This window comes from Schistocerca nitens, chromosome 2 (genome assembly GCF_023898315.1).
Source record: "Schistocerca nitens isolate TAMUIC-IGC-003100 chromosome 2, iqSchNite1.1, whole genome shotgun sequence".
Taxonomy (NCBI): Eukaryota; Metazoa; Arthropoda; class Insecta; order Orthoptera; family Acrididae; genus Schistocerca; species Schistocerca nitens.
The window spans coordinates 258,226,714-258,242,588 of NC_064615.1; the positions used below are offsets into that span (position 1 = coordinate 258,226,714).

Sequence of the window (15,875 nt, forward strand, 5' to 3'; positions counted from 1 at the left end):
AGTTGCTGACTTCACTTGCTTTTGGCCTCATTCCTCTCCCTGTCCCCAAATCTTTACCAAATCCATTATGACTTCTACCTTTCCTCCATACATGTTGCCTTCCCATAATTCTCAGCCTTGATCATGCCATACACTAGTTACACATAGTGTACATGTGTTTTTGTTTATCTGAACTTCTCTTTGCTCCAATAAAGAAAGTTTTACATGTCAATAGTAATTTTTGGTTACTGAGTACAGACTTCCTGATCATTACTTAGGTACTTTAAAAATGGACATAAATAGTCTCGACCACAAAAATATTTATTTTGATGGTAACCAGTCTGTGTCAGTTTTTGACCATCCTCAGACCCTCATAAGATGATAGTTGGTGGTGGCAGTGAATGGAGTGGGTGTTGTAACTCTATGAGCGATCACGGAGTTACAACATCTGCTCCATTCATCACCACTGTCTACCATCATGTTATGAGGGTCTGAGGATGGTGAAAAACTGACCCAAAGCAGTTACCATCAAAATAAATCTTTTTGCAGTCAAGACTGTTTGTGACTATTTCTAAAGTACTTTTTGCCACACCACTGTTCCCCATGAGAAATGTTCTAAAAAAATTTCTTATTATTTAATTACTTCCAGAACTCTCCATTACTACAGTAATAAAATATCTTGGTTTATGATGTTAATTTGTGGTGTACCTTGCATTACTTTTTCAAAATATGTTTACTTCTAACATGTAGAATAATCACGTAATACATCATACCTGTGTTGTGTAGACATTTAAGAATAAACAATCTTCAGATGAGGGCCTGATGATTGAGTTCGGAACTGGCTGCAGACAAGCATATCCATCTTCTGTTGCATTAACTATGCCCTCCCATGGTTCTAATGGTTGAGGAGCCTGTGACAGAGCAAAAATTAAGATGAAGTAACCATTCATAATTACTAATTCTAAGGCTTGCTTTAGAAACAGAAGACAGAAAATGCCCTCCACAATCAATATGATGTTGGGTATGAAACAGCTAGCAAAGATGGAAGTCAACAATGCTAAGCAGTTTGAGACAGGTAAAAGAGTTAGAAATTACTGCATAAAGCAATAAAGGATCTTTCAGTGCACACAGTCTTCATGATCTAAATTAGAAAAAGGGAGATTGAAAAGCTATACTCCAGTTAAAATTACCACTTTGTGACAGACAGATTGAAGTGGTGTTGGTGATGGTGGGAATACTGCTGGCATGCAATGCAGCCAACCCAAAACAAGACACTGTGTATTCTTACAAAACAGACAACACAGTGAGTACATGGTGCTCATGAAAGAACTACAATTGGATGTCAGCTGACCTCTACCAATCGACTCACTGAAATGCCAATTCACAAAGAAATTTAACTGTAGTGCAGCTCACAAAAGGTGAAACAGAAAGTGACTAAATGGGCACTCAGATGGGCTGAAACAGGACAGCGGCCATGACAAAATGCAAGAAGGCAGAGATTAATGGACATTGAAGTCAGGTGAATGCAGAACATCCAATATACACAAGCAGGTGAAAAAATAATAAAATATAATAATTCAAGGGGGCTGAACTGCCACATTATATGCAAAAGAAATTTATAATTTCTAAGCATAGAGATAATGAAAAGAAAATTGGAAAACATTAATTCTGGGGATCCACAATCTGTTCAGACTACATGTTGTGCACATTATGCTATGCAATAAAAGAAGAAGTACATTTTGAACAGTCGAGGATAATAAAATGACAACTGTGCTATCAGTAAAGATTCAGAAACTGAAATGCAAAGCCATCCAGCCTTTGAACTGTAAGCGATATTAGTGATGAACAGAATGTTTTCAATGTTTGAAAACTTAAAAAAGTGATCCTGTGATCTTTTGGAACTAAAAAAGTTGTGCGTCCTCCCTCTCCCAAACCTTCCCCAATTTGCATCTAGCTTTCTGCAGTTTTTTCTACGCTGGTTTAGAATATTTTGTAGTTTTGTAAGTAGGTTTGATACACATGATGAGCAATGAAACAGACTGTCCAATGAGATTTTCTACAAGAACGTCATTTAGCTCATTGATTAGGAAAGAAGTCGAGATATTGGCTGTGTCTGGGTGCGTCAGAGCTTTCATTCACACTAGAGAAACCTGATACATTAGCAAGGTCTTACTTACATTGATCTTACACCAGAAGCTTCAGCAATGGCAGAACACATAAGTTCAGTATGTTATGATGTCTATTATAAAAGGCAGTTGTCTGTTTACTCTTTCAATATTTACCAGCTTTCAAATGCAACTTCATCGTTTTACACATAAAATGAAGATATTGGAAGAAAAGGGGCCAATGAAGTTGCTTCCTTTTTAAATCACTTTGTGACAGAATTACTGGATAAGAAAGTTAAACATTTTGAAGCTTTTTGTGATTCGTGCTGAGCCCAGAACAAGAATTACACTGTTCTGAGTGAACTGAAACTTTTGGAGACAGTGAAAGTAATTTTTCTTTTTAAAGGGCACACTTTTATGGACTGTGGTACGAATATGGGACTGATTAACGCAATAACAGTAGCAGAAATTCCAGTGGACTGGGTGCAGAAAATGGTTAAGGCTTGATGTTAAACCTAAGCTTTTTGATGTTGTGGTGGTCAGTCAAGATAGTGGGTGTCATTCTTGGAGAAGCAATATTTGAGGAAATGCCCATAGCTAACAAGGCCCATCAGAGAGATAGTCAACACAAAGAAAACATACCTACCTCATTCAACATCGAGAAACTTATACGGAGCTTGGATTTTGTAGATGGTGAGAGCTACACAGCGACTTCAAGAATAACTGTCTGGAGAATACCCATCTTTTGCATACAGTGGTAAAATATAAAAATATAATATGACTTAAAAATAATTTTATATAATAATAATAATGTCTTTGCAGGTCCTCTGGCAATATCGAAAGTATCAGGACCTCCAGAGGGGCTAGGCTGAAAAGGGAGTGCTGGCATTAAGTGATATATTTTATTCTTATTACCACTTTAAAACATGATGTTAAACTGGCAAAGAAAAATTGTTTAACAAGAAGTATCTTTATTGTTTCAAACATTGTTATTCATTGCGAAATACTTGACGCCTAACGTTTAACAGAAAATGCATTTTTACTTCCAAATATTCTCTTCCGCTATGTACAAATAACAAGTTTTTTCCTAGTAACGCATGTCATTACTTTCCAATAAAACTACAATTTGAACATTTAAGGTATGAGTTAATATTAAATTTAACGTATTAGTACCTACGAAATTCGGTTTCAAAAAGTGGACAAAGTACGTTCTTTTCTTGTGCTCTCTTTTTTTAAACAATTGATTTTAATTTCTGACTTTTTCGGATGAATTTTCCAAAAAAATTTCGTTTAACCTTATCCTGACATTTACGAAAAGACAAAAATCAGCCGTATGTGTCGAACGGTTGTTAATTGATGATATTTCATAAATGCGGCAATTGATGTTAATTTCCGACTTTATCGTTGTATTTTCCAAAAATTTTCTTTCATACACATATTGTCCTGACAAAAATAAAAGCAGTCAAGCCATTCTCAAGTGAAGATGTTTCCCACATGCGGCGACTGATTTTTATTTATATAGATTTAACACAAAATAATTAAGTGGGTTTAGGTATTTCCGTTTACTAAAATGTCCATCTTCTGTGAAATTACAAAGTTACCATACGTTGACTCTCATTTTGAAGCGCAATGAATAAACAGATACTTCTCTAAATTCTCTGCAGTCACGAAACGTCGCCGATCATTGAGGATATTGTAGACGGAAGCAAAAGTCGAACAGCCTGGATTTCTTGTCAAAACAGCGTCAAGCTTGGTCCGTACTAGAGATGGGCAAACTCGTTGATCCTTGGGAACTAGTTCACTGGTGATCGCTCTTTTTTTGGGAACCTTTCATGTTTAGTCGTTCACCGTTCATATGTGCATGGTAGGCTATATGATTCTTATGAAAAATGGAAAATTAGTAGCATAGGTGACTGAAGATGGAAGGCGCCAAGAGGGGGCACTTGTCTCTCCTTTGGAGTACAGAGTTATTATTCATTACAGAATTCTCACACACTTGTAAAGTAATATTCGTGATTCTGCAAAACCTCTCATTTAGCCACTGTTGTGTTATTTGGCTGATTGCAGTGAAATAACATAAGGTGGCGCACGAAAAACCGGCCCCGAGTAACAGACTACTCGCCAATTACGCACGATTTGTTGACCGCTACGAGTAGAGTAGATAAACATGTAATATTAGCCAGTAAAGAAATAACAAATAAGCTAATGCAAGCAACAACTTCGAAACAATAAAAGACGATTGGTGGGCGATAATGAGCAGTCTAGTGCTCGGGGCCGATTTTTCGTGCGCCACCCTGTACCAATGAAATAATATTTTAGAAGTTATCGTATTTTTTTTTTTTTTTTTTTTACAAAATGTGACACCATACACTTGATTATGGAGCGCGGGCTTCATGCGGTTGTAAGTCGGTCTGCCTTCCGTAACAATGAACATGCTGTTTTATCTTGGATAAAAAAAGGCGGAAAATAGCCACTCGTGAGTGCCATGCCGACTTCCTTTGCATTTGTAATAACAAAACAACTTGCCTTTTTATAAGTATGTCTTCTGCTGTTTATTAATATAGTGAAGTAAGCTGATATGCCCTTTTGTTACCTGAAAAGATGTATTATTACATAGCACGTAATTTTTATGTAATTTACATAATTATAAAATACATTTTAGTTACCGTTTGTGGACGCTGATTAGAGTAGGAAAAGAACCAGAAGTCCAGAGTTCAAAATAGGTTTGAAACAGAAACGAAATGGGCGTGCGCAGCGAACGAAACGAATAACTCGATACTGAAATAGGAACAGTCGGCAGCGGAACTGCGACGAGTGGCCACGTGAAGAATGACGAGTCCGGCCGAGCGAGACAAGACCAAGACAGACGGGAACGGGACCGAGGCTGGACGAGACCTGCCGATGTGCCGTTGCGGGAACGAGACCGATCGTTTCCCGTTCCCAGGAACTACAAGTAGAAAGCCGCTACCGAAGTGAACTATGATTCGTTCCTCGCTCCTTCCGTTGATCTTGGTGAACCGTTCCTTTGGACCCGTTAGTTCGCGAACAACCTATCTCTAGTCATTTCCCTCTGCTCCATATCATCTTTAACATCAGTCGGCTTGCATTTGGCATACGGTCCTGAAGCATTTATAATGATTTCTGCAAAGGCAACCCCATAGATTTTAATCGTTCAATTCTTCCAGGAAAGAAGCCGAAGTTGCTATGAATGTACAGAACAGTGTTTTCGCTTTTAGGTTCAGTGAAAGTGTTTTGTTCCTCCCCTATTAAAACTCGGAAATTTCGTCCCCTCCCTGTCAAGTGAAGTACGTATCATAGAAAAATTCATTTGCGAAGTTTGGAGTCTTTTGCATATTTGCGTCAATAAAATTTGCTGCTTCTACGAAGCACTACTTTGTTCTTTGTGTGTGGGTGAAACAGATACGCGTTGCTAGTTGGGACTTCATAGAGTACCCGATCTGCTTTTTGCACGCTTTAACTTTAACTACCTGTTCATCAGTAGTGAAAGCGTTGTCCATCGTAACCCACGATCTTAATTTAGATGATGATTTTGATGCAACAGGGGGCATGATCAACACCAATAATCCTGAACTCTTCACACCCTTTCCTTGGCGCTTAATCTCCCTATAGTTCTCTAGTTGCCGGCCGCGGTGGTCGAGTGGTTCTAGGCGTTTGTCTGGAACCGCGCGACTGCTACGGTCGCAGATTCGAATCCTGCCTCGGGTATGGATGTGTGTGTTCTCCTTAAGTTAGTTAGGTTTGAGTAGTTCTAAGTTCTAGGGGACTGATAACCTCAGATGTTAAGTCCCATAGTGCTCAGAGCCATTTGAACGATTTGATCTCTAGTAGGCGGAAAACTTCGGGTCATTGGCTTTCTGTTTGTCCCACTCACAACCCCGAAGTACACGAACCTATTTACTACACATAGTGCTGCATTTGCTATTGTTGTTGTACCTGCTTTGCTTTTGAGAGCTGAAGTCCTGAATCTTAAAAAATTAGGTAGGAGCACAGCCTTCATAATCCAACTCAAGATGTCCTCGTATGTTTTTCCGAGAGAGTGGCTTACTTTGGGTGTAGGCTGTAGGAAAATACGAAGAAACGTAATATAACAGTAACACGTAATTTTATGCATCATGAAGTTCAAATATGTACAAACATATAGAGTACTTATAGTGAATATGTAATGATAAAATGAAATACGAGATCTGTTCGAAACATTCCGGAACTTCGTCCACAGAATTCTTGTTACGCTTATTGTGCGTGGTCTTCTTCGAAACACTCTCCTCCACTATTGATACATCGCTCACAACGCCGTTTCCACTTCCGGAAGCAGTCTTGGTACGGCTCTTGCTGGATCGCGCGAAGCGCCGTCTGTAAATTTTCTTTTATCTCGTCTATCTTTGCAAATCTTCGTCCTTCCAAGGGGGTTTTCAAATTTAAAATTAAAAGAAAAGTTCGCAAGTGCCAGGTCTGGAGAGTACACGGAAGATGATTTCGTTTTTTGTGCAGTAGTCACACACCAACAAGAATGAATGTGCGGGTGCGTTATCGTGATGAAAAATTGTCGCCACATTTCAGATCGTTTCGTTCTCACATTTTCGCGCAGGCGTCGCAATACGTCCCGATAGTACCGTCGATTAACAGTTTGTCCCTGTGGCACGAATCCTTCAAAGTCAAAGAAAACTATCAGCATGGCTTTGACATTTGACTGACCTGACGAGCTCCTTTTGGTCTTGGAGAACCTCTCCCGACCCATAGCGAAGATTGGACCTTCTCATCGTCACTTATGATTCTTTGAAGGAACATCTGGTTCTCATTTGCGCGATCCAAAAGCTCTTCATAGATTGCGAGGCGAAGATCTTTCTGGTCTTGACTCATGAGCCGTGGGACGAACTTGGTGGCAACAGGATGCATTTCAAAATGTTGCGTCAGGATTTCATGACATGATCCAACTGAAACGTTGCATTCCTCTGCAACCTCTCTGACAGTCAGTCTTCGATTAGCACACACAATTTCATTCACATTCCTGACATGAGCGTCGTCGGTAGACGTCGAAGGGCGTCCTGCCATTTTTAAACCGTGTGAACCGTTCGTAACACCAAGTATAGTTTAAGCACTCATCACCGTAGGCTCCCTGAAACATTTGGTATGTCTCTGCAAAGGTTTTCTTGAGTTTCACAAAAAAAAAAAAAAAAAAAAAGAAAATCCAGACGTGTTGCTACTCTAACTCAGCCATCTCGAAATTCGCAAACTGTGCAACACAACGTTCTACTCAATACAACACTGAACAATAACTGAACAATAACAGACATACAACAATTATAATTCTCGAGTCAGAAACATACAAATTTACAGTAGCCATACACACACATATATATATATATATCACAGGACGTATCTTCTGTTATGAAGCCCCATCTCTTCAGGTTGTCTCTGGATCGTCCAACTCCTGATCGTAATCTGTTTAAAGATTTCCACACCAGCCAGCTCTTGTTGTGTCCAGGTGGTAGTTCTTCAGCTTCTGGCGTCTGCAGGTGAGGCGTCGATTTCTTCCGTAACTCCAGCCTTGCCTTCTAAATGGTGACCTTCTCGGTTGTTCTCAGGAAGCTCTTTCGCGATATCAGCCGTAGCTGTGGTGGATTATGTCCGTGCAGTGGATGGGCACTGTCCTGTTCCACTTTCAGTCTCTCCTTGTTGGCAGCCACTGTTCTGCGTACCCATGGTGGCGCTATTCCAGCCAGGCAGTAGAGCTTATCAGTTGGGGTAGGTCTTAAGCAACCTGTGGTCACCTTGCAGGTTTCGTTGAGAGTAATGTCTACTTGTCTGGCATGAGATGACCTGTACCAGACTGGCGAAGCGCATTCAGCATTAAAGGAGCCTCCACGAAGATTGCAATGATTTGCGGCCAAGATAAGACTTGCAATCGGGCGTACCCTGGGCGTCAGGTTTCTCTGGCAGCTGATCCTTTCACACCAGAAACATCATCTTGGTCGTTTTCAGGACCACAGTTGATCATCATATCGATGAATATAGAAGGTATATCATCACATACAACAATGAAAACTTTAGGAAGTTACACATTAAACACCGGCGTATGCTGTGGTGCCAACCTCATTTCGCTCCAACACACCGTCGGCGCGAAATTACGAATGTTTTTTGGATATTTGTCGTAAGGTCTTATGGGACCAAACTGCTGAGGTCATCGGTCCCTAAGCTTACACACTATTTAACTAACTTAAACTAACTTACTCTAAGTACGGCACACACACCCACGCCCGAGGGAGGACTCGAACCTCCGTCCGTGACAAGACGCCATTACGAATGTTCCGGAATTTTTTGAACAGACCGCGTATACAACGCTGGCAACATAATTCATGAACATATACAATTTTCACGTGCATAAGAGCCAAGAAGAATGATATGTACTTACATAAAAACGGAAGCTCTACTCATCACAGAACATGGAGGTCCGGCACTTGCCCGCTCTGTAAACTAGGATTGGGGGCGATCTGTGTCAGATCTGGCGACAGAGCACACTGCTGGTACACCGACGAGTGTTCCACAGCGCACCGTTTAGCGCACTCTGTTGAACGTGGCGCCACGCAACAGACGGCCCCTACGTGTTCCCCTGTCGACCCAACGATATCGTGAATTACGATTGCACCGAGCAAGGTGCCACAATGGTTAGCACACTGGACTCGCATTCGGGAGGACGACGGTTCAAAGCTACGTCCGGCCATCCTGGTTTAGGTTTTCCGTGATTTCTCTAAATCGCTTCAGGCAAATGCCGGGATGGTTCCTTTGAAAGGACACGGCCGACTTACTTCCTCATCCTTACCTAATCCGATGGGACCGATGACCTCGTTGTTTGGTCCCCTCCCACACATCAACCAACCACCCAATTACGGTTGCTGTGTGCACGGGAATATCGAAACTGGACTAAGCATCAATTTAAATGTGTCGCCTCGTTGGATGAATTGCTTTTCCTGTTCAACTACATCGATTGTCGTGTCTGCACATCCCGTCACCCAGACGAGCGGTTGCTAGCAACAGGCACCACCACATAGACGCAAGTCGGTGGGACCAGCAGTGCCCCATGTTGGACATTCAGCCGGGCTTCGACGGGGCCTGTGATAATAATCGAAGGCACCATGCCAACTGTAGACTAAGCGAACATTATTTCGGACCACCTGCATCTCTGCTTGCTTCCTGTCGTCCCCAATGGTGATGGTATCTTCCAGCAGAACTGCATAGACATCGATAAGGTTCAAAGAAGCGCAGCACGTTTCGTATTATCGAGAAATAGGAGAGAGAGTGTCACTGACATGACACAGGATTTGGTTTGACATCATGAAAACAGAGGCTTTTTTCGTTGCGGAGGAATCTTCTCACCAAATTTCAATCGCCAACTTTCTCCTCCGAATGGGAAAATATTTTGTTGACGCCGATCTACACAGGGAGAAATGATCATCGCAATAAAATAAGGGAAATCAGAACTCGCATAGAAAGATATAGGATTCCGTTTTATCCGCGCGCTGTTCGAGATAGGAATACCACAGAATTATTGTGAAGGTGGTTCGATGAATTCTCTGCCAGGTGCTTAAGTGTGATTTGCAGAGTATTCATGTAGCTGAAAACATAGATGCAGATGAGACTGCAGTATCGATAGCTGCGATACTGCGCCTGCCACGAGACGAAACGCAGGTTGGCAGCAAAGTTGCTGCTGGCCGCCACGAGGGCGCCCCGCCACGCCGCAGCCAATAGAAGAAGAGCACCGAGTCTTCCTGCTGAGAAGCAGACGTACACCAGCTAGCCAGCGGAGAAGAACCAATTATCTATGAACATTGTATCCTGTACTTTGCTTCGCTCAACATATCAGAAGTTATATAATCTGTTTATTTCTCTTGATACAAGTTATTACTAATTGTTTGCTTTGTGTTGCATATCCTCACATCATGGAAAGCTTCCTCGAATTGAACCCACACTTTTGCTCTGCTTATACACTAAGGATCCAGCAGAGACCTAACTCAGGAAATCTAGCAAGGGCTTGTCGAATCGGTGCCAACATAATCGCTGCTGTTTTGTCTTCCAAAGTTGGACCAGCACACTATTAAGCGTGTGGTGGTGATGTTTTGAGTCAACAATGTATGTATTGGTGCTCTAATCTGCGCCAAAATGGAAATAACTGTCTGACGTTAAAAACTAGAAGTCAGAATAACACAGAGATACAAAGTTTTTACACGAAACTGTACAGAGTTGACAGAAGGCACGGGATAGCGATATGCGCATATACAGATTGGCGGTAGAATCGCGTACACAAAGAACAAAAGGGCAGTGCTTTGGCGGAGCTGTCATTTGTACTCAGGAAATTCTTGTGAAAAGGTTTCCGAAGTGATTATGTCTGCACGGCGGGAACTGACAGTTTTTGAACGCGGGATGTTAGTTGGAGCTAGACGCATGGGACATTCCATTTCAGAATCATTAGGGAATTCAGTATTCCGAGATACACAGTGTCAAGAGTGTGTCGAGAATACTAAACTTCAGGCATTACCTCTCACTACAGACAATGCAGTGGCTGACGATCATCACTTAACGACCGAGAGCAGCGGCATTTGCGTAGAGTTGTCAGTGCTAAGAGCAAGCAACACTGCGTGAAATAATCGCAGCGTGAGACGTATGGCGAACGTATGCTTTAGGACAGTGAGGCGAAATTTAGCGTTAATTGGCTGTCGCAGAAAACGACCGACGCAAATGCCTTTTTTAACAGTATGACATGACCTGCACGTCTCTCCTGGGCTCGTGACCACATCGATTGCACCCTAGACGACTGGAAAATGTGGCCTGGATAAACGAGACCCCGTTTCAGTTGGCAAGCACTGACGACAGCGTTCGAGTGTGGCACAGACCCCACGAAGCCATGGAGCCAAACTGCCAACTAGCCACTGTGCAAGCTGGTGGTGGCTCCATAATACTGAGCTATGTGTATATGGAATTGACTGGGTCCCCTGGTCCAACAGAACTGGTCATTGTCCGCAAATGGTTATTTTCGGCTACCTGGAGACGATTTGCAGCCATTCACAGACTTCATTTTCCTATGGACGACAATGCGCCACGTTATTGGGCCACAGTTGGTCGCGATTTGTTTGAAGAACATTCTGGACAGTTCGAGCGAATGATTCGGCCTCACAGATCGGCCGACATGAATCCCATTGTACAATTATGAGACAGTACGTGCATAAAATACTGCACCGGCAACACTTTAGCAATTATGGACGACTATAGAGTCAGCGTGGCTGAATGTTTCTGCAGGGGACTTCCAACGACTTGTTGAGTCAGTGCAATGCTGCACTAGGCCGGGCAAAAGGAACTCCAACACGATATTAGGAGCTATCCCATGACTTTTGTCACCTCAGTGTATTCTGTTACGCATACAGCCTTGTCACGAAAACGAAGAATGTTGCAGTCGCGTGTAACATCCACGAGATAAATTTTAGCTACAGTGCGACGAGAGGAAATTATGCCTGTAACAATTATAAACATTATCTATTCGACATATAAAAAATAGTGAAAACGATGATAAATATTAAATATTTATATAATATTCTATGATGTAATTGGACATATCGATGTGTATCATACAAAGACAATGATAATTGTAAATTCCTTTTATGATCCTCGTTTGTCTTCCTTTGTTTTTACCTTTTTGTTGGTTGGTTTTTGTAGATTGCGGACGCATATCAAACTGAGGTCTGTTAAGAAATTGTAATTATATGTTAATTATTACTTGAGAATAGAGTTCATTATTATTATAAATATGAGTGAATAATTATTTGTAACTTTAATTCCTCTCTCAATAAGCATTACCTGTGTTAATTATTTCTTTCCGCTGCAAGGAGCGCAGCCATTGATGATAGCGATTTGAATCGCGTTTTTGTCTGTGTTTTCCTTAGAAACAAATCAAATGTTTGCCTGATGAAGTCTAAATAGTGCACAATACGAAAGTAGAGTTTATAGAGTTTAATAAGCATTTCAAATACTTACTTATTCGCTCTAACAATAGAAAGTCTCTATAAATTGTCTGCCGCCATCTTAACAATTATCTCAGCGGCAATTTCAAATTATGCAACTCTGCAGACATAAATGCCGAACGTAATACAAATGTGTAAAAATAAATGTCCACCGGTGGTCCCGAACTCATTTTAATGAAAATAATTCGAATCAGATTGGTTATTTAAAAACAGTTCTCATAGCACGATCCTTATAACAAACTTTTCTAGCTGATGTATGGAACCGAAATTAATTACGCACGAGTTGCGAAGAATATTATTTCAGGTAACATACGTCAGTGTTGTGCGCGGCTGATATTCGGTGGTTTTAATGATCATTTTGCTGAAGATAACTGCTTCCATCATAATCAGTAATTGTATGAACTGTGATTTAGTGACACTTACACAACTTACACACAACACTTTAACACGACGTTAACTTGGAGTTCTTTAGCAACTTGATCAAATCTTTAGCCGGGAGAAAAATTATTTAGTAATTACTCAGTGTAATAAAATAAGATTATCATTTCCATTTACAAATTTGTTAAATACCAAACTACCGAATAACACAGCGAACGGCACACGCGGAAGACGTGAATATTTATTAGGACCTAAAAAGCACGCTACTTCATGAACTGTGGTCGGCTACATTACTCGAGGACCGATAGGGAGAGTGTGGTGTACAGAGTGGTTATAATTAAACTTTCGCGACTTTGGAACGCCCCCATGAAAAACGAGTGAACCTAGAACAATGAAACTTCACGGAAACATTTGTAAGGACAGGCTGAAGAGAAATAGCGAATAAACCATTGAAAGAAACATTTTAATTCCCTCATCAGAGGGTAACATTTGTTAACTGCCTACCATATTTACGCTCTAGGCTGCAAACACTCCTCGATCTGACAACCTTCTGTATCCATGAAACCTGGAAGGACACAAAAAACTGCTCTACTACTACTCGAAACAACGGTGAGACAGCTCGTGAGCTGCCACAAGCTCGCACATTGCGTCCGGAATTCTCAGCAATGGCAACAGTTACTTCTTCAACAATTTGTGTCGCATTAGGCTGTCGGCCTCTCCCAGGAGCAGTTCCTTCCGAATCATATTCTTGAACCCCTGTGCGAAATGAGGATCTCTCCGAACTTCCTTAATGTGTCGACACTTGTGAAGAGCAGCAGCACTGTTTGCAGTTGTTTGCATAAAATATCTTTACAAATAAAGGCCTGCACACCTTGTCCAGGCCCATGTTGACTGTCTGCAACACAAATGCACAGTGATGCTTGTGTTTTAACCTTACGTCGCCGTATCAGTGTTAATAAATCCTGCAGCGAATAGTCCACAGTTGGGTATTCAAACGGTAAATACACACATCAAAAAAAGTTTTGATCACCCCAGTTCCCAGAACTCCTGAATATAGACGTTGACTGTGGATATTGTACCGCAGACACAGTCCCTTTGACTGTTCAGAAGTGTCACTAAACCCGCCCAAAGATGTAAACAACCATGAATGAGCAGCGCCTATTAGACGGAGGGGGTCCAACAACCGATCAGTTTCAGTCATTCCACGAGGAAGGAGGTACACGGCTCTTGTTGTCTGTGGTTCAACCATGCCTGGACGGTCAATACCATGGTTCGATCGCGTCCGCATTGTTACTTTGTCCCAGGAAGGGCTCTCAACAGGGGAAAGGACCAGGCGCCTCGGAGTGAACCAAAGCGATGTTGTTCGGACATGGAGGAGATACAGAGAGACAGGAACTGTCGCTGAAATGCCTCGCTCTGGCCGCCCTAGGGCTACTACAGCAGTGGACGACCGCTACCTACGTATTATGGCTCGGAGGAACCCTGACAGCAACGACACCACATTGAATAATGCTTTTCACGCAGCCGTAGGACGTCGTGTTATCACTCAAACTGTGCGCAGTAGGCTGCAAGAAGCGCAACTTACTAGCGACGTGCATGGCGAGGCCCATCTTTTGCAACCACGACACCATGCAGCGCGGTACAGATGGGCCCAACAACATGCCGAATCGACTGCTCAGGATCGGCATCACGTTCTGTTCACCGATGAGTGTCGCATATGCCTTCAACCAGACAATTGTCGGAGACGTGTTTGGAGGCAACCCAGTCAGGCTGAACGCCTTAGACACACTGTCCAGCGAGTGTAGCAAGGTGGAGGTTCCCTGCTGTTTTGGGGTGGCATTATGTGGGGCCGACGTACGCCGCTGGTGGTCATGGAAGGCGCCGTAACGGCTGTTCGATACGTGAATGTCATCCTCCGACCGATAGCGCAACCATATCGGCAGCATATTGGGGAGGCATTCGTCTTAATGCACGACAATTCGCGCCCCCATCGTGCACATCTTGTGAATGACTCCTTCAGGAGAACGACATCGCTCCACTAGAGTGGCCAGCATGTTCTCCAGACATGAACCCTATCGAACATGCCTCGGATAAATTGAAATGGGCTGTTTAATGACGACGTGACCCACCATCCACTCTGAGGAATCTACGCCGAATTGCCGTTGAGGAGTGTGACAAACTGGACCAACAGTGCCTTGATGAACTTGTGGATAGTATGCTACGACAAATACAGGCATGCATCAATGCAAAAAGACGCGCTACTAGGTATTAGAGGTACCGGAGTGTACAAAAAAATGTTCAAATGTGTGTGAAATCTTATGGGACTTAACTGCTAAGGTCATCAGGCCCTAAGCTTACACACTACTTTAACCTAAATTATACTAAGGACAAACACACACATCCATGCCCGAGGGAGGACTCGAACCTCCGCCGGGATCAGCCGCACAGTGCATGACTGCAGCGCCCTAGACCACTCGTCTAATACCGCGCGGCCCGGTGTGTACAGCAGTCTGGACCACCACCTCTGAGGGTCTCGCTGTATGGTGATACAACATGCAATGTGTGGTTTTCATGAGCAATGGGAAGGGCAGAAATGTTGTTTATGTTGATCTCTATTCCAATTTTCTGTACACGTCCGGAACTCTCGGAACCGGGGTGATGCAAAACTTTTTTTGATGTGTGTAATTTTCCGTCTACACTGGCCGAAGTAGCGAAAGATTAAGTGTATCCAACCTGTACTTCTTTTTCTATGCGAGTCATCATTAGTTCTTGTTTAATAAACACGTTTTACAAACAACTTAACTTGCAATATATTATGAAGCCATCTCGAACGAGTACTATGAAGATGTGTGCATGATTGTAGGCTTTCCCAGAGTATGACGATTTTGAAATGTTCTCGGGTATTCAACTGGATGGCGTCGTCCATATGGGCAGTAATGATGACTATCTTCCGCTGGTTGCCATCTTTTATGAGGACATACACCTCACCTTTTTGCCCAGTGGAGTGCAATAACGACTTAAGGGCTATGTACCCCAACAGGTGTGCTAGAAAACAGATAATACGGCGAAAGAAGAGCATGTGCTTCGCACGGTAAACTATTATCCGAACACGATAAATTACACTTGGCCTCCCGTGGCTGTTATCAGAAACCCGCTGTAACGCTACAGCAAACAGGCACAGTGGTGACTGAGGAAAACGCATCGCACTGTGAATGATTTTAAGACAGTTGTGCATGTACTATCAAGTGGTTCAGTGTGTCTTCGTGAAAAATCACGGTAAAAACCGACGATAAGCCGAACGAAACGCCCTCACTCCCAGGTGCAACGATACTGCGGTCGACTAATAAGATCCCCGATAAGCACTGGGAACGTGTCTAACGCGGCT

At 42.5% G+C, this 15,875-nt stretch overlaps 1 protein-coding gene across 2 annotated transcripts in view; it reads right to left on the bottom strand.

Moving 5' to 3' along the window:
• Window positions 1-15,875, bottom strand: part of LOC126234343 (esterase E4-like) — an 80,841-nt gene that overhangs the window by 43,133 nt on the left and 21,833 nt on the right. For both annotated transcript variants that reach the window (XM_049943029.1, XM_049943028.1), the window contains one exon: window positions 753-890. In XM_049943029.1, the coding sequence (XP_049798986.1) occupies window positions 753-890 (138 nt within the window). The remainder of the gene's footprint in view (window positions 1-752; window positions 891-15,875) is intronic.